This window comes from Netta rufina (genome assembly GCF_964035555.1).
Source record: "Netta rufina genome assembly, chromosome: 8".
Lineage (NCBI taxonomy): Eukaryota > Metazoa > Chordata > Aves > Anseriformes > Anatidae > Netta > Netta rufina.
Genome location: NC_140131.1, coordinates 20,969,733 through 20,995,908, shown reverse-complemented (window position 1 = coordinate 20,995,908; position 26,176 = coordinate 20,969,733). Strand labels below are relative to the sequence as shown.

General features: G+C 38.4%; 1 protein-coding gene across 4 annotated transcripts in view; it reads right to left on the bottom strand.

Annotated features, from left to right (window-relative positions):
• The window catches only part of CEP350 (centrosomal protein 350), a 69,630-nt gene that overhangs the window by 24,566 nt on the left and 18,888 nt on the right, over positions 1-26,176 (bottom strand). The window contains exons 8-28 of one of the 4 annotated variants that reach the window (XM_084290765.1): positions 25,208-25,321; positions 23,066-23,209; positions 21,223-21,875; positions 20,657-20,778; positions 18,072-19,126; positions 16,359-16,512; positions 15,206-15,369; positions 14,051-14,237; positions 12,813-13,033; positions 12,538-12,701; positions 11,606-11,764; positions 11,257-11,391; positions 10,224-10,360; positions 9,734-9,853; positions 9,277-9,443; positions 8,549-8,745; positions 7,846-8,030; positions 7,056-7,143; positions 6,532-6,678; positions 5,634-5,791; positions 2,671-2,793 (exon numbers count right to left, since the gene is read on the bottom strand). In XM_084290765.1, coding sequence (XP_084146891.1) covers positions 2,671-2,793; positions 5,634-5,791; positions 6,532-6,678; positions 7,056-7,143; positions 7,846-8,030; positions 8,549-8,745; positions 9,277-9,443; positions 9,734-9,853; positions 10,224-10,360; positions 11,257-11,391; positions 11,606-11,764; positions 12,538-12,701; positions 12,813-13,033; positions 14,051-14,237; positions 15,206-15,369; positions 16,359-16,512; positions 18,072-19,126; positions 20,657-20,778; positions 21,223-21,875; positions 23,066-23,209; positions 25,208-25,321 — 4,594 coding nt within the window. The remainder of the gene's footprint in view (positions 1-2,670; positions 2,794-5,633; positions 5,792-6,531; positions 6,679-7,055; positions 7,144-7,845; positions 8,031-8,548; positions 8,746-9,276; positions 9,444-9,733; positions 9,854-10,223; positions 10,361-11,256; positions 11,392-11,605; positions 11,765-12,537; positions 12,702-12,812; positions 13,034-14,050; positions 14,238-15,205; positions 15,370-16,358; positions 16,513-18,071; positions 19,127-20,656; positions 20,779-21,222; positions 21,876-23,065; positions 23,210-25,207; positions 25,322-26,176) is intronic. The other 3 variants (XM_084290766.1, XM_084290767.1, XM_084290768.1) reach the window with 3 other exon arrangements.

The following is a 26,176-nucleotide window of genomic DNA, read 5'->3' as shown; positions in this document are numbered from 1 at the left end:
AGGCAAAGATCCCAACAGCCAGAAGCTCTACGGCCACAATCCCCAGAATTTTAGCTGTTCAGATTGTTTCCTAGGGTGATATCCATACTAATAACTATGTCCTAGACTTCTGATATGTGCTGCTTGGGAAAGAATCAAAAAATATTTTTTTCCTGTAAAACTGCTGCTTAGATTTTAAGAATCTTCAACATCATTAAAAGTGCTACTAAATACTCAGTAAAATGAACAGGGGCAGTTCCCAGTTTTAGAACATGAGAAGTACCTGTGGCATTAGACTGGAACCCTCAAGAAAGCAGTGACTGTTTGAAAAATGAACCTTTCTTTTTGCTAATTCCAATGACAGAGAAAAATATTGTAGCCCCAACTGCCCCACAGTTCTTTCTAAATACATAATTATAAGAGAAGGTGTTCCTGTATTAATAATCCTCCTGAAGGATTTGCTGGAATTACTGGAGCTTTTATCCTTCTTCCTTTGAGTATCATCTCTGGATTGCCACACTTGGAATGTTAATTGTTAGTTGACAGCATAAAGAGCATAAGGATGCAGGACTGTTCTTCCCAGCTACTAACAGATCTGGCTACTAATTTAAAACTAAGAGAAAATAAGAACATTGTGCTGAAAATTTGCAATATTTTTTCTTTGTGACAAAGATTTCTCAAGACATCCATGAAGCCTCAGAAATGAGGAACTTGTGAGTTTGAATAGGTCTGTGTGCATGTACTAATTCTCTTTGCCAACCACTGAACAGAAGCATCCCTGGGCTTACTTCTAAATATTGAAGTTAGCGAGAAAATAACATTCAACCTTTAAGATAGGAGCTAGAAGCAACTTCAACTTCCTCTCCCATGTCTAGAGAAGACTGTATATCAATCCTTTCAGCTCCTGCAGTCAAATTCTTAATGCATCACAGAATCACTCTTCAGAAAATAGATGATTTGCCAGATAGAGAGTTTTCAAATCAGTACAGAAGGTGTGGTGCCTGAAAATGCAGTCTTCAAAGTCCTGTGATATTTCTCTTTGAAAGTGCCTTTATAATTTGCCATTTTTAATACAACCTAAATACTTAGCATCAAAGTTTTCAAGCTGCAAAGCAGTTACTAATTTTTGCTTTTTGATCTCCTATGTTTCAAACAATCCTCTTATATAGAGGGACTGCAGTGAACAGCTGGGTAATCTGCAGGTCTCACCTGCTGAGGGACTTTTCCTATTTACTCGCTTAGTGTTGCTCAATCTGTTCCCTGGAAAAGTGAGCTGGCAGTTCATCAGAAAGATTAAGATTCAGATGAGTCCTCCTCTAAGACAGATTCAGATCAGGTGGAAAAAGGTGATGATGTGAAGATAAAAGTTTCAGAAGCCAGTAAGGCATGCCCACAGATCCTCTTTACTATAGTCAAAGCAAGGATAAATGGAAAGCAGAAGCACCTCACAGACTGTCTGGAATACCTGCCACCTTTCAGTTCACAGGTGCTATGATTTCATGTATTATTTTATCACCCGCTGTAGATAAACATCAAACATTGTCTACTCTTAGGGAAAACTGACAGATTTATATCACCAAATCTAGATTATCAATGATAATTGCACTATAAACATGACACATCATGGTTGTCGATGTTGTCTTTAAGCAGCACTATCAGATTTATCAGCTTTTACTTTCAGTTACACATCAGTTCCAATTAGTCGAGCAGGTCATATATTTGGAACTTGTTATGTAGGTCATTACTACAGCAATGATCTCAATGCAAAAGGCAACTTCTTCCTTCACTAGTTGTTTCATTTCATTAAAATATCTGGGTCTTTACGGCTGGCCAGATCTTGAGAAAGGCAAGTCCGGTTGGAATAAAATCAAAGAGAAAGGCTGGAATAAATGGATTCAAAAGAGCAAGATTCCTCAACAGCAAACGTCAAATGAATTAACCCAGAAGGCCACAAGCAGGAGCAGAATTAGCTAAATGACCATAAAACTAATCACCATACAAACACTAACTAATAACAGACTACCAGTCAGTCAAAAGGAATGTTAAGAGAGAGAAAGAAAATTCCAACATTCATCCTTTAGGAAGAAGCAGATTAAAGCAGCGTGGCTAAAGATGCAGACCCTTTTATAACCCTGTGGTATAAAAGGTCAGAACCACAAGGCAGCGTGCGTATTGCCTTAGCATTCACTACAATCTAGAGGGTTCCAGTTGTAACACCAAGGGTATCCATTCATCCTCACCAGAAGGGGTACCTTCGGGGGGGGGAAGGCAAAAAATACATCATGTATTTACAAGGCAGGAAATCTAGATGAGCAAGGAGGAAGCAGAAGCACTCACGTTACATCATACAACGTGATTTTCAAAGTCTAACTATTTCTCCGGTGCTAAGGTCCAACATTTTATCTGCCCATTCCAGAAGTGTTAACCTGTGCTCGTACTGCATTTATGCCCAACGTACACTGAGTTTAAGGTCAAACTAGGCAGTTCAGCAGCTATTCTGAAAAAGACAGTGGGAGCAAAGTGAACTGTCTGCTACTCAGAACACAGTAGGAATAATAAGAGGTTAATCTGGAAACAGTAAAGTGTCAAAAAATGTTCACTGATGTATCTGGTGAAGAACTTCTTGACTTCTTAGGACTGAACAGAGCATGCTCTATCAAAGAGTCTATCACTTGAGAAAGGTACAGTTACCTGACCAATTGGTTGTAGATATACAGCTGGAATTTGGGGTGGAGGTTGGGAAAACAGACACTGAGAGAGGCCCAGTGGTGAGACGTAAAGACAGAGAAGAAGTAGTGAACAGGAGAGCAGTGTCTACAAAATAAGGAGGAAGAGTTTAAAACTAAGCAAAAAAAGGCAGAAAGAATGAGAAAAGGACAGCATCTAGCAAAGAACTTTTAAATTAATTGCATTTAACCTAACATCTCAGATAGAAAAACTATACATTGTTATGCAGAAGGTAATAGAACACATACACTTGTGCATAAGTTAGAACACTTCATTTTCTGTTAGTCAAAGGCATGCTACTTTCACATCACTGTGTTTTTCCTTAAATTTAGGAAGGACTTTTATTACTCTGATGCAAACTTGACATGCACCTATTGAAATCTCAACCCGAGCTTTTTACAACTTTTGATAATTCTAACCCTTGACAGAGAGCATTGTGAGCACTGAACAGAATGCTGGGTTTGCAATATATACAGCTTTGCTAGTCTACAACTGAAAACATGTCCATTCGTCCAGTGAAACCTCAGTGAAACTATTGCTCCAAAGGTAAGCACCAGTGGAAGGCCAAAAAAAAAGATGAAATAATTTATTTCAAAAACAAGCAAATCCAGAAGTCTGAAATATACCTGTAACTCGACTTTCAGATGCTATTTTGACCCTGTGATAGAATGTAGACGTGGTCTCAAAATACTCACATACTGCCTCTTTCATCTGAGATGCTAACTGCAGACAGATAACGCCTACCCTTTTAAAAAAATCTACATAAACTTAATACTGTGATGAAAACGATTTTTCCAAATGAAAGACTTTTAAGATAACTAATTTATACTGAAATACCATGCTCCATATAGCTCTGTAGCAACTACAACACAGGGTAAGCAGCATATTAAGGAAAGCAAAAGCAAGTGAGCATTTAATCAGTCCTTCTGTTGTACAGATTGTCATTAAAGCCGCATATGCAAGAAAAGCAAGGGCAGACGGGTTAATTCTCTTTGACAGAGCATGCTCCTGTTCACATGCAGGCTACGCAGGTTCATGAATAAAATCAAAACACAACTCTTTCATTCCCCTTTTAGCAGAAAAGCTGTGTTAAAGACGCCTCATAGGTAAGGATTTTCCCTTTGCTACAGAGTACGGCAAGTCCAGCTCAGCAAGGTTTCCCAGTTCATTTCACTAGTCCTCTTTAGTCATCATTCAACTTCTTTTCTTTTGTAGTATCATGCAATCTGATCATTTCTCTTCAGAATGGACAGCTTCCTATCATTACAGCCTAAGCAAATGTCTTACTCAACTATGTTATTCTGTTGTATTTTATAAATAAGGACACAAAAATAAGGTACCAAGTTGGCACTGCTTTTCAATCAATAAGTGCTGCTATCAAGAACGCCTCTAAAATGCTTGAAAAAGTTATACAGTCAATAAGACTGAAGTTCTAGGGAATTATTTATGTTTACAAAAAATACTACGTCCTCTGACCATATACAGCAATCAGACAAAACCATAAAAAACGCATGACCACATGCATTGCATCACATGTACGTACAAAATCCACTTATTCTTCCTCAAAGCACTTGTTTCAGCTAAAATCCCAACATACACCTTTTGAAAAGCATACGCTGGGTGAGCAATATTTTAGACTTAGAATTAAAATGTTTTTAAGGGTAAAACATACTTTGTATCTACTACAATCCTTTGTAGTACTAGGGACAATTATTTACTAATATGCAATTCTTACTGGAATTGTATGTGTTGCTTAGGATCAAAAGTACATTGAAAAAATAAGATTTCAAAACTGATATTGACTAAAAGGGTACCTGATAAAAAGTGGCAAATCTTGAATAAAAAAACATATTTATCATCTCTTACAGGATTAATATCAAAATTCATAACCTGTAATTTGGTTTTGGAAAAAAAAAAAAAAAAAGAAAGAAAAAACATGACAAAGATCACCCATATGAACTAAAATGTAGTGACCTACCTTGGTTACAAGTTCAGAAAAATTGTTTATGAAATGACTATTACTCGTATTAAGTGGCACAGGTCAGACTAAGAAGGGGTTAGTCTCAAATAAGAATTTAGAGATTCAAACTAATGAGCACATTCTGCTAAATATTTTAAGATGTTTAAAGCAGACAAAGTAATTCCTGCACTGAAAAGATGCAGAAACAATTTCTTTGATTCAAAACAATTTAACAGGTGAAATCAACAGATTCCATCTTAATTTCCAGACCCAGGAATTGCACATATACTTGATTATTTCTTCTGAAGACTAACAGATGTTTTCAACATTTTTTCCAACCTGTGGACCACGTAGGAAAAAAAAGAGAGGTCTTATTAACTGCCTTTCTGAGTCACACACATATTCCCTGACTTTCTGTGAACCAGAACTCAAACTCAGTTACCAGTTTTTCCACAAGACCATCATTATTGACTATCACTATTTGTAACTCATGCTTCAATGCCATACAAAAATTGGCACTAATTCCACAGTCTCGTTCCCTGATTTTTTTTCCTTTAAAATAAAAGGGAAAAGGGAAAATACAATATATATGTACCACCATGGTCATTTGACGTCAGGTATTTCATTGCAAGAGGAACTCTGACAAGATGTACCATTAAGCCAAAGTCAACTCAAGTTCCTTGTATGTACAAATGTCATAGTCTCTTCAATTTATATGCATTTACTGACTCAATTTGAATCTTTGTAGTAGTGAAAAAAAACGTATCCTATGAAACACTCTCTTCAAAGATTACTACAGTTCTAGTAACACATAATCAGCTATTTTTCAGGCAACTCAGATCAAACTGTGTCTTATATCTATACCTCTGTAGTCTTTCTGATGGCCACTTTTAGTGCAGATACTGGCCAAACCACTTTTTTAATTAAAATAGTAAACTTTTGTAAAAGAAAAGGAAGCTTAAGTTACTTTTCGTCCATTCTGCTGCGCATTTTTTTAAGTTTCTGCATGATGCTACTAGTCTCACTGCTGGAGATTGAGATTGGGGAAGGGCTGCGTGTTTCTGCATCAGTTGGAAGTGGGCTAGAACCATTGCTCTGTTTGATGTCATCCTCACTGTGAAGCTCCTGCAATTAAATGTTAAAAACAAAACAAAACACAACCTTAGGAGTATAAAAAATATGGTAGAATAACTTTTCAAACTGTGTTAATCAATCTCACTTCTCAGGTCATCAAACAATACATCAAATAATACTTCAGGTAAGTCTGTACACCTGCAGATATTATCTTTACTCTCCAGCTTCATTTCGTTTGCCACCATTTTTAGTAGTCCCCTTGTCACCATAATTTAAGTTCTCCCTTACTTGCAACTAGAACAAAAAATCCCAGAAGAATTCAGTTAACCAAACAGAAAATCGATTCTTGCTCTATTACTATTACTAAGCTTGCATCTCCAAAATTTTCTAAGAAGTCAGCCAGTTATCAAACCCTGTCCTGATATCTCAAAGATGTAAGCAACTTAATTCAATAACACAAACACACAAAGCAGCAAGTTTGAGCTTTAGAGCTTGTATTTTAGTTCTTTGGGGTTTGATAACTAATCAAATGGAATTAGAGCCTGAGACCACCAGCTACCGCCCAGTTAAAAGAAAAAACCTGAGACTTTTGGAAATGTGTTTCCTTTAACAACAGTTTGAAGAAATTAAACAACTAAAATTGCTGAGATGTACAGGATGAGACGGTTTGGGGGAGATAAATGCTTCCAAACAATAGGTCCAATTTAGTACTTTCTAAGCCTGTAGCTGAAGTCAAATACCAACTGCAAAGCCAAAGAGGGAAGACTCCAGTTTCTGTACTGAACACTTACCAGCTTGTTTTCTCCTGCAGATTTTAATTTTTCCTGCAGTTTCATCGTAGTCTGACGGATTCGTTCTATCTCCGCCTGCTGTTTAAGGATCAGCTGTCTCTCCTTCCGAGCAGCCTTGTTAGCCTCTTGAAGACGCTTAATTTCTGCCTTTTAGGTATAAAAGATTAAGCAAAAGAACTGTGACATACAGCTCTTGAACACATTCTGAAGCTGTCAGTGTCCATGATATGGGATTACTGAAATTACGTGAAGTTAGCTAGCCTGCAGCTTAAGCAGCGGAGAATAGAAGACCAATTAATACATCCAAATCTCAACCTGTGAGATTACTGATACAGAAGGACCCTTTAAAACAATGTGTTAAATACTACCAAGAAGTAGATACAACATATGGTTGAGAAATACTGCTAGTTTCCTATCCAAAAACCTGGCACGTCATTTTCTCAATTGTCAACTTGTAAAATGTCCAAAGCAATTAATGACCACACAGAGGTATCGACAGGATTTTCCTAGAGGGCATCAATTACCTTTTCCTGCTGTAACCTCAGCAGCAGACCACGCTGCCTCTTTCGAATAGGGGGCATCTTATCATCCTCTCCCTTGTCTCGCAAATGCCTGAAAAAGACAAAAGGACACCTAGGTCATTAACTTATAATCATTTGTCAGGCCCACAGTGATAAGCAGTTGGAATCAAGTATCTGGTGGGAAATGTCTCTGGTCTTCCTCTCATACTAAGAGAGCGATCGTCACAAAGCATTACTGATTAAGTCCGGTCACCACTGTTTAGGAGTATCTCTAGGTTACTTCAGAAAGCATTTCAGGATAAAGATACTTAAGGTTGGAAACAAATCATTAATGACAACACATACCCAGATTCATGAAATTGCACCTGAGTCAACTAAAGAGCAAATAAAATCATTAAAAATTAAAAAAAAAAAAAAAAAAAAAAAAGCAAATAAAATCATAACCAGGTGATAGTAAAATCACAACCAGGTAACAGTTTTATACATTCTTGAATTAAGACTTGTAGAGCAATGGATAAGAAATACCTTCTCTAACTAAGAACAAACACTGGATGTTCTACTGTTTCCATGAAATTCTTGTATCAAGCCATGTTCAGTGTAAACATCAAAGCATACTTACAAACTAGGTTCTTCTCTTTTCAAGTGATAGTAACGTTTACACAGATTACAGATGTCAGAAGTTCAACCACTGATATTAACGAGGGAGGAGTGGGGTAGAAGCAAAGCATCACAAAAAAAATTAAGTATAAGAAAATGGTCAGTTAGCATCAAGGTATATTCAGCACTATCTTACTTCTTCTGATGTTCCAGCCAAGCTAATTCAGCTTTTGTCTTTTCTTTCAGAGCCTTCTCCCGGAGCCGAAGTAGTGAGGACTGATGAGCTGCTCGCATTTCCTCCTCTTTCATGTACTGCCTTACCATCTCCATGGTAAATTTAGAGAAACTGTCCTGTCCCCCTGAGAATGGCATGCTTAGCTCCTGAAAGGCAAGACAAATTTGGCATGATTTAATAACAGAAATTCCAAAGCATTTTTCAATTACAAACTGTGTGCACATGTATACACTTAGATACAAAAAGGGAAGCTTTTTTTTTCTCCTTTCTAAGCTTTTGTAGACCAGCTTTTTCTGCACTGCCTATGTAACAGCTTTGGGATGTCCTCTCATGGGGCAGAGAGAAGCATCCTCTTGCACCTCCTAGCTGTGAGTAGGCAAGGCAGAAGAATTCATCCATTGGGCTTTTGTAACATCCCTCAAAAAAATCACTCCTCTGCTCTAAAGCCACAAGAGAACAGGTAGAGGCCTGGATGGACTGTTCCACAATACAAATCATCTCACTTGTACAACACTAACATCCAGAATGGTCACACAACTTTGTTTTCAGATGCTCAAGGAACCAAAGTTTGTAAAACACAAGCAACAAAGAACAGCTCACCAAGCTCACCAGCATGACTGAACTGGGATGGTTAATTTACCTTAGCTGTGGTTGATTGACCTACCTTGATGGATGACAGAGCTGTTTTTTCTGGGGAGACTTCCTCATCAGAATCATCACGACTACCCCGTTTCTTCTCCAAGTTAATTCTACGATGACTCTCTGAGGGCAGCAGAGACCGAAAAGACTTCTCTTCAATCTCATCCTCTGTCATGGACTCATCAAATTTCAGGGAATACTCTGTTGCAACTGAAGCAGAATCTGAGGAAGAAATCACAGAAGTGGGTTAATGCTCAGGTACATGTATGTACCACGAAGGTCATTTTACTCTATCTCAACCCAGTAAATTTGTGAGGGGTAAGGACAGGAAAGACAGAAAAGACTAATGCAGAAAAAAAGATTTTTGGAAGAGTGACCTTGAGTTAGAGGACATAATACTGTTATCTAGCCTAAAAAGACTTAATAAAATCCTGTATACAGGTATAAACACATTTTTGAGGCTCCTGAAACATCTGGTGTTCAGCTTGTTTATTCAGCATGTGAACCATGTGAACATCTGGTTACAGCAAAAAGCAGAATAGCCCACAGACTCCATTGCTCTGATTTGCAAAATTTCAAAAGATTCCAATCTCACTGTGCCGTCCTCTGTTTAAGAGGCTACCAATTCACCTGGGGCTCAGCTTTCTTTATGCATATTCCCTCATTTATTTCAGAAACTAATTCTGAAACAGCACCTGCTTTCCCCCCACACCCTTACCACCTTCAGATTCATCACATGCAAATATTGCTAACCTTTTTCATCCGGCAGGGATAAAATACTATCACTCGGCAAGGAATCATCCACACCAGTATGAGCCTGCTCTTCAATACTGCTAGTTATCTTTTCACGACGGGAAAGTTTTTTCTCGTTCTCCTTAGAAGATGGAACAGAAGGACTCTCTTGGCGGCTGCTGGTGCTACTGTTTGATCAAGAAATATTTTTTTAAATTAAGATATTACTTTGTACATTTCAAAATATTTAATTAAAGACAAGGCAAATGTCAGTAGGGATATAAATCTTTGAGTTCTGGAATCTAAGACAGGTTTACCTGCTGAAGGTCTAATACCCCCTTTACCTCTTTAAAAAACCAAAACAACACTTGAAGGAGACATCTCAAATACCACTTCACAAGTATTTTCACAAACAATATTTCTTATTTATAGCACAAACAAAACAAATGAAAAAACATGTAATCTAATCTGTTCTCACCTCCGATCATGAACCTTTGATCTTGAGGATTCAGAATAACTATCAAACAGTGGTGAGTAAGTCTGTTTGGAGTCACCCATCTCCTCTTTACCTTGTGACATGGCACCAGATTCACATTTCCTAAGAAATAAAAGTGGTTTTGGTAAATCTGTGTTGTCTTAAAGAAAAAGATAGTTTCCATATACTTTTATCAGAAGAAGAAACAAACAGCTAGAACTTATGAAAAGACCACTTAAAACCTTAGACAAGTTAAAACATCCCATATACTTAAATACTTAAAGCACCTTTTTCCTACTCTTTTATATAGACTTTCAGAGAATTGGTTAGCATCTCACTTTCGGGGTACACTATTAAGGTTATAAAGATGGAATTTAAGTTTTCTTAAATGCTCACTTAATGTGACATCTTAGAGTTTTCTTCAAGAGTAAGCTAAGCAAAAACTAACAAATCTTACTTCCCCATTCCCAAGATGTGAAACATTTGGTAAAACCTGTTTGTATCAGTTCGGGCTCTCAGTTGTTTCACGAACTCCGAGTGATGCTGCCGTTGGTGGTCAAATAACGTGGTGACTGGAGCAGCTGGAGCACTTACAGTGTCTGAGATCTGGGTTCGAGCTAACTCTATCATCTGAGTAGAGTAAAAAACAGGGGAATATAATGAGCTTCTCAGCATCAGGATGTTTTTGAAAAAAACAGTCATTCTTGCAGGCAATTCACTGATTTGTTGAATGAACATGTAAATGTTTTGAGATGGTTGTAATTACATACATGTCAGTCTTGGTTGGAAGAGGTGCATATTGCTTTATAGATCCATATTCTTTAACTTATGGGGAGCAGGATTGTTAATATGAAACTAAGATATGTGATGCAAGACACCAATGATTATATCTTATTCTCATCAAGTTAACCAAACTGTTCACTACACTGATCTTCACAGAGCAAAGCAAGAATGCAAAGCAAATCAAAAAGAAAGCAAAGGCCTAATTATAACTAATTTTTAAAAACATGCCGGAAACAACATTTTCATTTGCATTAGAAAGTGCATCTTATCCCAAAAGTCAGAAATATTATTTCCCCTCAAAAGGGAACAACAAATGTAAATTCCAACATCATGCAAACTACCAGGTCTAAAATTGGCTGCCTTACATCAACAGATAGCCATAAATCTTGCTTTTCTAATGCGATCTGCATGTGAAATAGATACAGGAGCAAACTTGATGGGAGGATGAGAGTATAATGCTTACAAATTAAAGATGTTATGTTCACTATAACCAATCAGTCCTGGAAGAACAAACTGCTGAATGGTTAGTAGTTAACTGGAAGATCATAAGAAACGCGAGCAGGGATTTAAGGCTGCCGACCAAATTCCAAATGTTGATAACAGAAAAGCTCCTTTAAAGTCCTATCATTTGGCATGTTATGAAAGCGAAGAAGCTATACCAAACAGAGAATAACTGAGAGGCAAAACAGTATTTGAACTAATACTAAAATTAAAACAACTTTTTGTTTCAGTCAAGATCTCACCTCACGGTGAGCTGCATCTGTAGTGAGAAGTGCAGTTTCTGCCTGCTTGGCTGCAACCTTGCACGTGGGCTCTTGCAGCACATCTACGGCCTCCTGCCGTGACTGGACAAGATGTTGTAGTGACTCTGCATGGACCTGTGCAGAAAACACAGAAATTTCAGCCTGTCAAAATTTTCTGTCTATAATATGTACTGGTTTATTTCTCAAAGCTTGGAAAAAAAAAAAAAAAACAACTTTGAAATTTGCCCCAGGAAGGATTATTAGTATTTAAGATATATTAGACCCCTTCACCATTTTAATATGTTCAGAGCTTCAGATTAATAATACTCATAGGCACAGATTTACTTACAGCATTTTGCCTTTTACACACTCCACATTTTTTGAAGGGCAGCATTACCTGAGCTGCCTTCTGCCTTGCCTCTTCCAGTTGTCTCTGACTTTCTAAAGCTTCTTGTTCAGCTTTGATTTTCAAAAGAGCTAAGTCCCTTTCATGGCGCTGCTGCTGTGCCTACGGACCAGGGAAAAAAAAAAGAGTTTTAAGCACTGAAGGTAAATGTAAAGAATCTTTTTGCCTTAGCCACTTGCTGCAACTATCGTTGTTAGATCTTCTTTACTGGTGCCTTTTCTGTTAAAGTCAAATTTTTATCCTATTGACTGACCTTCTCCCTTTTAAGTAGACAGTTAACTATGCACGGTCCTCCTACTCTTCCGCCATAGCATAGAAAAGATTTATGAAACCAACTAATTCAACAAACTAAAACAAGCAATCTTGTCAGCATAAGGAAATTTCATCCAAACCCATCCTTTTAATGGAATACGACAAATGATCCAGCCTAACAATCACAACGCATGGCATCAGTGACGGGGCTTTGAGCAACATGAGCTTGTGGAAGGTATCCCTGCCCTTGACAGGGGGTTGGAGCCGGATGACCTTTAAGGTTGCTTCCAACACAGACCCCTCTATGATTAGGATGCAGCATCAAACCCAGTAAATAGTCAGATCTTTATTTTATTGATGTATACAACCAAAGCAGCGCTTCTAGCTAATGGTATATTAACGACATTTTGTACAGTCACCAGTTCTTTGGTGTCAACATAAATACAAAAGTAAACAGATATTAATCCTAAAAAATGGACCTCACCAAAGATGCTTGAGTATGCCCATTAGGATTTTTCTGCATTGACAACAAAAGCACAATTCAACCTAATTTGATTATTTTCTCACAAAATATATATATATAAAAAAAGGAATGTTAATACAAGGAAGTATTTTTCCACTACCTTTAGAATCTGAGCCAAAGAAACGCTCTCCTGCTGGGCAAGTGATATGCCTCGTACACGTTCTACATCTGAAAGCTGTCGGACAGACTCCTCGATGGCACTGAGGTAGTTCAATTCTGCCGACAAACGGTGCTGAAGACCAGCAGGGGAGAAGCGCATACATCCTGCAGGACAGGACTCAACAGTCAGCCTCCATAGGACTTCAGTACCCCACATCATACAGAGCAAAAACATAACAGCTCTGGAATTAGCATGGCTTTAACAGAAGAACTCACCGCTCGCTGAGGCTGCTCCTGCTGCAGGCCTACTAGTTCCCAGACTCAAGTCAGAGAAGGCTAGGTTAGGCTTCAGCCCCGATGCTGCACTTCCAGAAAAGCCAGCAGGTGACTTGGCTCTTTCTGCTGTATTGCCTATAGAATCAAACTGCAACAATTTTTGGGAACCTGGAGATGGGGAAGAAGTTGGTGTCTTCTGGGATCTTCCCTTGTCCGAGAAACTGACAGAGAAATCAAGATAGAAAGAAGTCAGTATTCTCTTAAGTCCAGTTATTTGATAAGATGACAAACCGAGCTCTTTCCTTTATACACACTGAACAGAACTATGCAAAAGGCCTCTTCTTTTTAGATCGCACAGGCCCAGTCTGCTTTTTACTTATCTATTTCGAGAATTTGGGTAAGGAACTTTTTAAGTGCAGGAAATCAGGCTAATATTTGATATCAGAATATCATGAGCAGTATTTTGAAAAAGCACAGTTTTATCAGTATGCTGATGGTAATCTATGCTGACAGATAAGCCACTGCCCCGTGTCTTGATCTCTTTTACCAACGTGCAATGAAATGCTGGAAGGCCAAAACTTGACTTACAGAGTCATTAAAAATTCTACTGTAGCATTTCTTGTTAATAGAAAATTAAATATCTCACTTTCAAACATATAGAAAATGATTCAGGCACTTCTGAAATTTACTATTCTGATTTTATTAAGCCAAGAAGGGTTAATAGTGGATGCTTAAATCCCTTAGGAAGACATTTAGCTTTACATACTTGGTACATCCTAAGAGGGCAAAGAACCTTTCAAACGCAATACTACCAGTGAAAGCCACTAATGTTAAGTCAATACCTCAGAACCATTCTATATTCACAGAAAGTGAAAGACCATGATCTGTTGCTTTTTAGAAAAACATGCAGTGAAAACTACACTGCGTGTATTTCATAACTGTCTTCATTGCACAATTAGCAAAAAAACAAACCACATTCATAACCCAACAGAGGATGCAACAGGAAAATTAGTAAATTTTTCTTCCTGTACACTCTTTCCTGAGATGCAGTTCATCTCTTAAAGCATAAGCTCACAGAACTTGATAGACTTATGCACACATTAGAGCGTCCATCTTACTAACATTTGATTGTTTCTGTTACTTCCCTTTTGTATCTAAACACAGTTATTTTTGGTAGCATGCCATAGCACAACCCATCCTAGTTATACTCACATACAGTCTTAAAAGGTTCATATTACCTCAGCAGGGAATGTCCAGATAAATTTTCTAATGTGCTGTCTGTATCTGGGTTCTGCTCATGGTCTTTATTAGAAATTCTACTACTCGATAAGGACTTCTTTGCTTGTTGGGATCCCCGCTCTAATTCAGATGGCATTTTATCTTCTTCTGGAAAGTGGTGAGAACTTCCATGGTAAGATTCCAACCCTAAGAATGAACAAGGTTGTCAAAAAAATTATATTTAGTATTTTAAGTATGAATATTCTAGCCAACAGGATCCCCAAAACAAATAATTGAGAACTTTCTCCCACATCCCCCACTTAAAGATGCCTTTGAGTTACAAGTATGCAAATCCAACAAGCAAGAAATGTAAATTCGGCAGCTTCCTACAGGAAATTAAGTTCTCTTCTGTATATTGCATCCACTGTTAAAAAAAATATATCACTCAGCTTTCACTTCAACATACTATCAGTTTAAACACAGAAAACAGACATTTGAGTTCTTCAGTACTGATAATTAAAGCCTACCTTTCTTTTGGTAAGCTAGAGAATTTTGAGAAAATAGGAAACAAAGGTAATCGAGAACACCCAATCTTATTTTTTGATTCTTTTATTGATTTTAAAACCTAGCTTTTCCTTATATTACCCACTTTTTATATAGGAAGAGTGTACCAAATCTCAAGTTTCTTTATGCTTTTGTAAAATGTACAATTTACTGTAAAAAAGAGTGTATTTATTTCTACAGCATATAATTCATGCACTGAAGAAAACTGTGATCCAAAGATGAAGCATACAGGCAAAATCCATAAACGTGGCTGTAACCCCAATTTCTCAGCACCCTATTAGAATTTCCTTAATACAGAGTCTGAAAACATTTGCCACAATATATTAAAGTATAAAACTAACTAATTTGTTAGAAAGCTGGATTAGGAGGAGAAAACGTTCACTATTGTTTATAACCTTCTGGCTATTTACTTTCACACAAGTACTTTTTAAGGTCAGAGAAGAAAAAGTCTAGAAAATTTAGGAAAGAACTACTAGATGAATAAATAAATCATCCTATCAGTGATAGATTTTGGTTTCTGGACACAAAGACAGGCCACGATTTCCATACCAAGAAAACCTTAAAACCTTTCTCAAAAACATTAATATCCTACAGCCAAGTGCTGCACTTACGTTCCTTTTTCCCCCTCTTTTTAGAGGAAGCAGATGAGCGAGAGGATGCTGCAGATCTTGGTCCAGATGAATGCTGAGAAGCAAGCTCTACAGATCGAGATTCATGGGGAGACTTTCTACTAGAAAGTTCTTCCTGAATGCTTGAATTACTGCTGCCAGCAACACTAAAAAGAAACACATTAACGGTGATTAACTAAAGACTTTGAAGTCCTCCCCATTACACTGTGTACAAGAAGTTTGAGAGAAAGGACTAAAACTGCACTAAACGGCTCATCTTGAAAAGCATAGATTCTGAAATTAATAACTATGACATTCAAGGAATTAGGAATTTTGACATGATATTCAACACGCTGAAATAGACTTCCAATAATATGATCAGTAAAGAATGGGTAACAACCATCTCTTCCAATGCAGACTCTTAAAAGCTATTTGACTACTGACTTGGACAACACAAGAATGATTTTGACTATGACCGCATCTTTGGGCGCTTAAAAATAAAGATTAACAGCACATACACACTATGTGTGGTCTTCCCAAAGGTGCACAAAAGATGCAAGTGTATCTCATTACAAAACAGAAGATTCATGAAGCCACATGAATCCAGCAGCAAGCCACTAAACATGGAAAGTCTAAGATTAACAGTCTTCTGATTTTAGTCTGAAGAAAAGGGCTTAAAAAGTTCTTACAGCTGATTTATGTATCCATATCCTGTATTACTAGAACTAACAGTAATTATAGGCTCTTTCTGAAATTACAAACTAGCGGATGTATTTTAACACTTTCAAATCTTACCTCTCATATAGGTTTTACAAACACTAACCACTTGAGCATCCTAACAGCCACAGAAGTTGGAGAACTGATTTTCACCTGACTACAAAGGGTCAGAACACTGCTGAATGCTACATGCCAGACTAAGGAAAGAATAATGAAAATCAGGCAAAGATCAGAAGCACACGACTCTAACCTTTGTGTCTAAAAGCTGTGCTGGCTGTCTGCTGAATTAACTGCAAGATCCTAAGGAAAAACCTGAGCACTTTGAGTAGTGTTACCATACAGCGTATCAGAAAAGCTATGCAGCAAATGAAACACATTTTGAGTTCTCTTAAATTCTGCATTTTGATTTTTTTTTCCAGGAAGTCTAACATACAGTTACCTGAGGTCACGTGCAATCTTTTTGTCTGTTAAAGTGCCACTTCCCTGAGATGAAGCAAAATCATCTTCATAAGAAACAACACTTTCTGGAGGGCTCATGGCAGGCAGCAAAGGGCGCAGAAGGGAAGAGCCTCCATTTGACCTTTCATCAAACACTAGTAGGGACAAAGAGAATGGAAGAGACAGAAATAATACTGAATGCAACATCCACCAAACAGGTAATAAAGCCGCAGAAGTTAAAATGCCTCCAATTACAATGAGTTAGAAATGCTTCCTTTCAAAAACAAGAATGATCATGAGAACAACAGTAGAGATATCCCATGGAAGCTTTAACACAAAACAGGCAGTCTTCCTCTTTTGATAAATTACTGAGTACTCCACTTCATTAACACACTCCTGATAAAATATTTTTGAAGAGGTAACTGCTTGAGAGCGCAGTCATCTGCAGAAAATTTAAATGCAATCATATTTAAGGGCCATTAAAAAAATCAAGGAAAAAAAAATTAACTTCTCAAAACCCATTCACTCCTCAAAACGAGGAACTGACAGTAAGAGAACGGTACTGAAAATGAAAAAGATTGTACAAGGAAATGAAAAAGTCAATGAAGCACACTGCAGGAGACTTTTGTAAAGTATGCCTTAACACATCAACACCTGTGCTTGTTTAAGTACCAATACAGTAAAATCTTATCTTAAGATATTGTTACAGGAGTTTTAATTCATTAAGAGTGAATGGGTCACACTACTTTTAGACATTTATCAAAAAACTCATATGAACAATGATGCAAAATGAAGTTCATACCATTCACCCACAGAAGTACAAGTTTTTAATAATCCACCACAAGGTGCGTGTAGCGAGACCTCCAAATATAATGCAATCACTCATGTTTATGCCACTAAGTAAGTGCTGCATAAAGCATGCATTTCATCTTTCTGCCTTAAATTAAATAAGAAAGACAACAGGAAGATATGTTAATTCCAGATGATCTCAAGTGCCTACATAATTGGAGGATGCACATTCCCAACCAGAGGCTCTGTTCTCCTTTGCAGCTCCGTTTACTCACACAATATAGAAACCTAAAGCCAAAAATGGCAGGACTATTTTCTTCATCACCACAAGGGCCTTTCGACTTCTATTTATTTATAACCTTACCAGGTTAGGAACTGGGAAGATGGTATGAGATATACCTTAGTCGAAAAAAAATCTTAAAAGAACGGTATTTGTACAGAGTAGAGATAAACAGTGGGAAAAGACACAGATAAGTGGCTCATGGCAAGGAGACTTTAGGCAGGCTTGTAGAAGTGAACTGTTTGGTACTGCATGGCGTAAAGCCAAGCATCGTAAAACACCGATTTCCGAACTTAATCTGAGCAATTTAGATTCAGTATGCAATTTTGGATACAGTAAATGTAAAATTGACATTTACAGTTCTGTAACTATGAGAGTCCTTAACACATACAATCCAACATATGAATATGAATTAATGACTGATTTGGAAATGCACAAAAATCAAACACAATCTCAAAAAAAAAAAAGGGGGGGGGGGAAATGGATCATTTATCCTCCAAAAGTTAAGCGAGAAAACATTATGCAGACTGAGGTTTGATGCATCTCAAAACTCATTCCCTAGCTGTGAATTAACAAATGTATGGAATAGAACTGAAAATAGTAATTCAAAAGACCTTTGAATAATTCTTCCATTTTTCTCCTTACCCTTTCCATGAAGCTGATAGCTTTTCGCAAAGATGTTGATGACGCTGTGTGGGCTTCCCTTCGCTAGTTCTTCCCACGGCCCCTTGCTGTGCATGCCACTTGTCTGAGTGTAAAGCGGCAAATACTTCTCAGCTTCTTTCTGAAATTCCTTTATGGGTTCAAAAGCATTTCTCTCCCGAACACAGAAATCCGTCTCTTTCAATGCCTCCAGCATCTTCAGCGGCAGCTGTTTGTGCTGGCCTCCTTCCTCCTCGGAGAGGCTTCCATCGCTCAGGAGGGGCCCTTCGCTGATGGAGTCTATGCTGGACTCTTGAGGAATCACAGCTTTGTTCTGCCCGTAAGCCTGGTTTTCACGGCCCAGGGAGTCGGTCTGTCTCTTGGACAAATGTCCCAGTAGCCCCTCGTGCCGGTGACCGGCAGGGGACCTCATTCCCAGGCTGACTGCGGCTGTATGAGGCCTGATGGTCTCAGGGAGCTTCTTAAATTCACTAAGGTTGCCTACCCCAGGAAGGTTGTCATCAAAGGCTGTGTGAGACATACAGGTACCCAGCATTTTTTGGATTCTGGCTGAAAAAGCGTCTTCATTTTCCTCTCTCACAGGAGGACTCACAGCCTTTGCCCACCGTCCATCGTCCTGGTTTTCTTGCATAAATTCATGGTCAGAGTTCCACATGGTGCCATAATTGATACCAGCCCCAGCCAACTTTTTGGCTTCGCTCTCAATTCGGCTAGAAAGGGAAGCAGCTGTAGCTTTCAAAGCCTCAATCCGATCTAATTTGCTCTTATATTGGCTAGCAGTAGGTTTTCCTAAGAGATTTTGCTGTGCAGCAGCTGAATTCATGTACGGCTGAGACATCAAGGTCAGTGAGCCCACGGGGGTAGCATGGCTTCTCCTGCCTGCCAACATTGCATCACATTCCTTTGACAGAAGGCCCATCTGCTCCAGAGTCCAGTGCTGGGAGCAAGGGCCTCCACTTGAGCCCGTGAGACCTTGTGGGTGGACTCTTGGGCTCAACCTGTCCGGCTGTACCCAGGGAGGCTCCATCAAGTCACTTCTGAAATGAAAAAAATGCTTAAGTTGATGACTTACAAGTATTGTTATTTTAGATGAAAGTCTCGTTGTCACAAATTTATTTTCTACAAATTCTTCCTGGGAATCAGAGGGGCAGGAAACAGAACAGAAAGCAGTTGCACAGAATGTTATAAAAAGCAGAGCACCTTCCAAATTTGAAACGCTGTTTATGGCGTAATGTGTGTTTTAGAGATGTAACAAGCAGAAGGTTTTCATAATCAGCAGCAACCCGATTCCAAAAGTTTCCTGACTTCCTAAAGGAGGAAACTTCTCATTTTTTCCCCTCATCCACATGGGATTTCTTAGCCCTAGTCTTCGCCCTCCAGTTGTACTCAGTCCACGTTTCACTGGAGCTGTTCACACTGTTGCTTACATGACATGGTGAACACTTAGAAAGGACTGGAAATGCACACATGTTTGAAGTGCTGTAAAATAACTTTTTTATTTATTTTATTTTTTTATTCCCAGGTAGCTACCATCTGCATGATAAAAGCTCTGTATAAAGATATACTTCTTCCAAAGCTGCTGCCTTGGAGCTTCCTTTGCTATCACTTGCATGTGTTCTGAATACTAGGAATCCTGGAAAAGTCCCCCACAAAAATCTGTTTATTATGAGCCTCACTAAATATCATATGCAGCCTTTTAAGTTGCATCTTGCCCTCTCTACGAGTACCTACACTTATTTTTCCTTATAGTGCAACACTAAAATACTTCCCAGCATATGGTTTAGCAGCCTATTCTATATACAATACTACACAACATTCCTGGTTCTTCTCTGAACTTTTCATGAAAGAAAAGAAGCCTCATTGAATTTACAAAGTCAATGTGGATTTGAACAAGGGAAGGTTAAGGTAACAAAGCCAGTTTATGGTTATGCATAGATATTGATTATGTAATTAAAAATGAAGGCATACGCACAACTGAGCAATTAAGGACATGCAAGAAGTTCTATGATTTTCAATTCCTTACCTAAGTGTTAGATAACCTAAACCTTCAGTAAGAAAAAAACCTCTCACAAGACACCAAACAATTATCAACAGGAAAATGATAAAGATAGGAAACAGGGCAAGGCTAGTTCCAAGCTGAAACAGAGGTTTTTGGTACTTTAGAGTTTTTTAAAAAAGGCAAGATTCCAAGACAGTAGATGAAATGGAAACATGGAACAAATCAAAAAAGAAAAAACAGCAGATGTGTTCATCCAGTAATCTCCTCTCGCCTGCTGCCAACAGCAGAGGAAATAGTCTCCCAATTTGAAACACACATCTCTCTGATGTCAGCAAAAGATTAGCAGCACCCACCATTCACTTTATTTATAGACTCAATAAATACTAATAGCCGAAAATTTCATATGCTTTTCTGCATCAAATTCCTCCTTACTGTGAGAAAACGTAATTGCCAAGAAGACAATTACTCTCCATAGAACATGAATGTAAAAGGCCAGTATATTTTCATCTCTCTCAAAGTTGAAAGCTAGAATATTTCCTTCTCTCTGAAAAGGCCTGTAATGGCTCACCTCAGTAGTGGCTGCTGCGGTTCTGACAGTGACATGTCACTACTTGAAGATGCACTAGGAGGACGTTCTTGAGCCTTGTTTTCTTTGTCAGATTCCCCAGATGGCTGATAACCAGGTTTGGGCTACAAATGAACATAACGAGAAAAATCCATTTTCAGAAATCTGTAGAGTTTAGAAGCTCATCTCATTAAAACTGAAAAGGTTTGAATTTCTTAGTATCTTTCCTACCATGGAAAGATTTAAAAACACAGGACATTTGTTTGTGTCTCAGCAGAATGGGAAAGGAGCTTTGCTCATATACTGAATTAGCTCAACTGAACACATCAAATTGATATTAATCTTTTACTGTATGTTAATCTTCATTTCCATTCACCTTTCAAGAAAGGCCTTGCTGTGCTGAGAAGCAGCAAGGATATTCTGTGTATTTAAGCAAAAGCTACACAACTTTCTTTGTGTCCTTTCTCTCAACTGATAAGCAGACCAGGACAAGCCATGCCCTTCCTAGATACATGACCTCCTATTCTTGCAAACAACTGCAACACATGAAGTTAGTGAATCAGCTATACCTGTGATTCCTGCACTGTAGGCAGCTGAGATGGCTCTTCTAAAAACGTATGTTCCAGCAGTATCTTAGAGTAAGTTTCCTGTAACCGTTTGGCTGCTGAAGGCTCAGGAGGAGGCACATTCTTGACTTTAGTAAAAGCTTCCTTCTGCTTTCTGTAGAGTTCTTGGAGCCTTTTGTTCTTCTGTTCTGTTGCCTCCTTTTGTGCTTTCTTCTCTTCATTCTGCTTCTTCTTCCGCTCCTCTTGCTGCCTGATGATGTACTGACGAACCTCGTCTGTATCATAGTGACGTTTCTTAGAGATCACTTGAGGCTCCTCACTAGCAGCTACCTTCTCTGGTTTCCTTTTGGTTGGACTGTGGCTCCTAACATTTTGAGTAGGCAAAACAGACTTCTGATTCTGTTTTTCCACATTTTTTTCTTGTTTTGTAGTCATGGAATCCAACTGCAAGTCATCAAGAATTCCACGGATCTCCAATGGCAGGAAGTCCTTATTTACAGAGGTATGATCATCTTGGTTATCATCTGGAAGAGCAGATTCCAGTTTCTTCAAATTATTCTCAGACCGTACTTTACTCCTTGATCGTTCGGAACTTCTTGAAGAGGTTTTCCGTGTAACATCCAGTCTAGAATCTGAACCTGTCCTTCCAATACGGCCTGTTGAAGAAAAAGACTTGTGGAATATTTCAGGTAAAAATCAAACTTGGGAACTACATGCTATCACTGAAACAGCTGCGAAAGTGAGGATGAGGAAGGAGCGAGCTACACTGTAGTGCTAAGAATTCGTAGAAAGTAGTGCGGTCATAAAATGGAAATGGTGATGGACACACTTAAAATTATACAACTCATTTTGTTAAAACCTTATCCCTAATTTCTTGCAGGCAAAGACTTCCCCATTTTTAACACTACATGTAACTTTGCACAAATAGCCTTAGACTGGTATTTTCACCAGTTAAACTGAATTGGTATAATATACCCCCCCTTTTTCTAATGACACTGAAGCACACACCACCAAACAATTCCATTAATTTTCTGCAGTATTTTGGGAAAGATTCCCTTGCTTTATAACAAAACACTGCTTAGTCACCTCAACTGTAATGCTCCAGCATAGTATCACCTATGCAGATCTCACTGTAAATGTGTTTTTGCTTCAAATGTTTAGTGCCATAGCCTGAATTCAGCAGCCTCTGCTTAAACTGAGCTCACACCCTTTATCCTCTTACCAGCCTCAACACTTCAGAGGAATATGAATAGCAGCAGCTACCACCTGCTGCTTATTTGCCCTGTCTGAGATTCTGGACAAATTATGAAAAGGTCTAATGGAACAATGAATGAAGGACTTATGACACCCACGGATGGCATTATACAGTATCTGGAAGAACCATCATTCCTTTAAAACAAGATGTTCAACCACAGCTTGCATATTCTATGCAGCACATATGGAAAATTCATCTGGTCTGTGGACCACTTCTAGCCATTCCTTTCCTCACTAGCCTCAAGAGGCAAAGAGAGCGCAAGTGGTCTGGTTTTTCTGGTTGCAACCTACATCCTATCTTTCTCAGAGCTCCTGAGCACCTTCACATCACAGCATGTGCTGCAGGTCAACTGCATGGGCAGGGCTGACTTCCTATGGCACTGAGAAAAGCTCAGAATCCACCCAGGGAGAGGTTATGCATGGATGTGAATAAAATTCTCCCCTTGGATGCCCCCAAGTTAAAAATAGTTATTTTAAAAGAAACCAATTACACTCCATATCAGCCATCTATGTAATTCTGCAGACATGCGAAGTTATATAATAAATTAAGAACAATGAATAAAGCACAGTGATAAGGTACAGTACAACTCACCAGACTTAGCAGCTCTCTCTCGTCCTGTTCTGTCACTAGATACAGCTCTTCTGTCCTGTTCTATTCTGGGAGCTGGACCCAGTATCTTTTTTACTAGCTTTTGTCCCTCCCGCCAGGAGGATGCACTTATTACATAGTTTCCACCTGCATAATAAATAATAAATAAAATTCAAGCACAAGATGGATTTTTCCAATGTATCACAAAGCAGTAAGTATTTCTTGCAACTGTCACTCATTACTGTACCACTTAATTCTGTGTACGTGGTACAGCTACAGTTATGTGGTCATGATAACAACGTACCATGAAGACACCCAACAGCCAAATCACACAACTATCAGTGCTTCCTGCCTAAACATAACACAGCATGAAAACCCAAAATATACCGCAGAACATTACAGCCTTATGAAACCCAATTAAAAAAGAAAAATGGTTATGTAGGCCTAAAATATATAAGCAAATGTTACCTGGGAGAGACATTTATAGAGGACTGAGAAGCTGCTGTTCATCTCCACTTAAGACAAGAAAATATATAAAAAAGAGATGGAGGATCTAAAATGTTCTAATAAGAACAAATACAAAAGTGGTGGGTGAAGAACAAAGCTAATATCTTCTTAATATGAAGATGAAGCATTTCTTAGAAAGAACTTGCAACAGATTTCTACAGATAATTGCTGAGATAGGTGTCTTGTGAGGAGGTTAAAAAAAATACTGAGCAGCAGTTGTCTTACACAGTGCTAATTCACTATCCTCTAACTGACACTTCCATACCTTGACTGAAAAAAAATGAGGTATTACCCTAGTAGTTAATTCACTTAATTAACCTGGTAGTTAATTCACAACAGACTGCTTTGCAGATGGCATAAGCCCAATCACAATGGTATTAGTATTATTTATCATACTACATGTAATTCAATTATAAAAATTGGTACCGGAGTATCTATACTTAGTATTAATGCTAAGTTCATTCATCTCATCTTTCCTACCACTAACTTCAAATATTATTAATCATGTTTTGAAATGTCTTAAAGCACTTTGGAGAAAAGCATCAAATAAAAGAGTAAAGTATTAATAAACTACTTCAGACCACTCTGAAATATTTAATTGCTAGAAAGATACCTAACTTGAATATTTTATTTGCTGTTGATCTCTTATCATTCAATTTCAGTTTTTGTCCCTACCAGGATTGCCTAAGCTCATTTGCTACAGCTTGAACACAACAGACAAGCAAGAAAGGATTGTTCTCCAGGACCCTACAGTACCAAAGCAACTTAAAGTGAAATCCAGAAGACCAGACCACTAGTGCTCTGGCAAGCATGGTCCTCGATCTTTTTCCTCTCCATTCATCCCCCTACTTTTTTTTTTTTTTTTTTTTTAAACCAGAAAATCCATTCAGTAAGGAGTCTGTAACCCACTATTCATTTACTAACAGTCCTCTTTGCTTGCATCGTAAGTTATCTTGAGTATTTTATAAATCTGTTATTAGAAATATGTCACCACAAGACTCTTTCAAAGAGATTCATCAGCTAAAGGGCTTCTCTTGCCTGACTTGTAATTCTCAATTACTTCTATGTGCATTTAAAAAGGCAGCGTGGAGTCTCATCTTCCACTTCAAGTCAGCTGTTCGACCTAAAACAAGCTAACAGAGCAGAACATGAGCTGTGGCTATTTATAGCTTTGGCTATGTTAAGCAGTTTCTTACTGCGGCTGGAGAAGGATGGATCACCACTGATATGCCACTTAAATCTGGTTCACATTTAATCCACTACAGAGGATAACCAATACCACTAAAACTTGTGGCAATCTCTCCTGCCTCCTTTGGGACTGTCACAAATACTTCCATTGGTTTAGTACGTTTCCTTATGTATGAATTGATCAGCATAATGACTGCTAATTTTCTGTTTCCTATCACAACAAAATACCTGCATGCAGCACAACTGCATGCAAAAATGCATACTCACTCTCAAAACCCTTCTGTAACAGTTTATAGAGAACAAGAACACACGCATCCTCAGTGCATCATACAATCTACATAACATTTTTACACATCTGCAAAGGCACTGAAAGCAAGAGGCCTTATTTTTCTTTATTTCTGGAGACAAAACTCATCTCTGAAGCACACACAGCAGTCTAGAGCTAGTCACCTTGTTTAGACTCCGGACTTGCCGACCGTGTCAGTTTTTGAACCTTCCGCACTGGTCTGGTTGCTTTTCTCTCTTTGTTTTTCTCACAAGGTTTTTCTTTCATTGTTGAATCCTCTAAAAATAAACAAGAGCTATTGAGTGATATTTCATGGGAAAGAACATATAATGGCAAGCTTGCCTCAACATTTAGCTTGAAGAAGTGAAGCTCAGAGAAACACTGATTTTCCCAGATCATATACTGAGATCAACTACTCCCAGCCCAGCATTTTGGTATTCTTATAGCACGAAAATATTGAATCAAGTATTGTTTACTTATGCAGTGGAACACAATGAAGCCACAGCAAAGCTGTAATAAATCTTTACAAAGTTCATTTTCTATCTCAAATGCTATTTTGACAGTTAGGAACGATTCTTTGTTCTCTTCTACTGTAACCATTCCATTTTAGAGCATTCACGTTCCGTAAGAACACCCAGTTCCTTCACTGCTGAGGTACCCAGGCTGCTGCCTCCACATTAATGCACGGCAGCACATCTGCTCGCTGCCTCCGAGCTGCAGCATGAGACAGGACACCCGCGTGCTCTTCCTGCAATATTGGCTGCAGAATTCACCCAGTGACGCAGAACTATTCTGTATCACTGAAGCCCTCATTTACGACATCATTAGGTTTTAGGCTTTAGAGATGCCAAGAACACTTATCAAAATAAAGTCATTTTACCATGTTTTTACAGTTTTACATACAAAAAGGAAAATTGGACATGGCTCAGTCACTACCCCACTGCCTGGGTTTCCCAGCTGCTGCAGGCAGAAAGCAGTATCTAAGAAACGCCATGGCCACTATTAACACTTTTTTGCTCCTCTATCCAACACGGATCAAGATGAACTTTTATCAGTTTGATGCCAATACCAGCTTTTATGGCCTCTAATTTCAGCTGAATCTACTCTGATGGAGACACATAGGAAGGATCAGA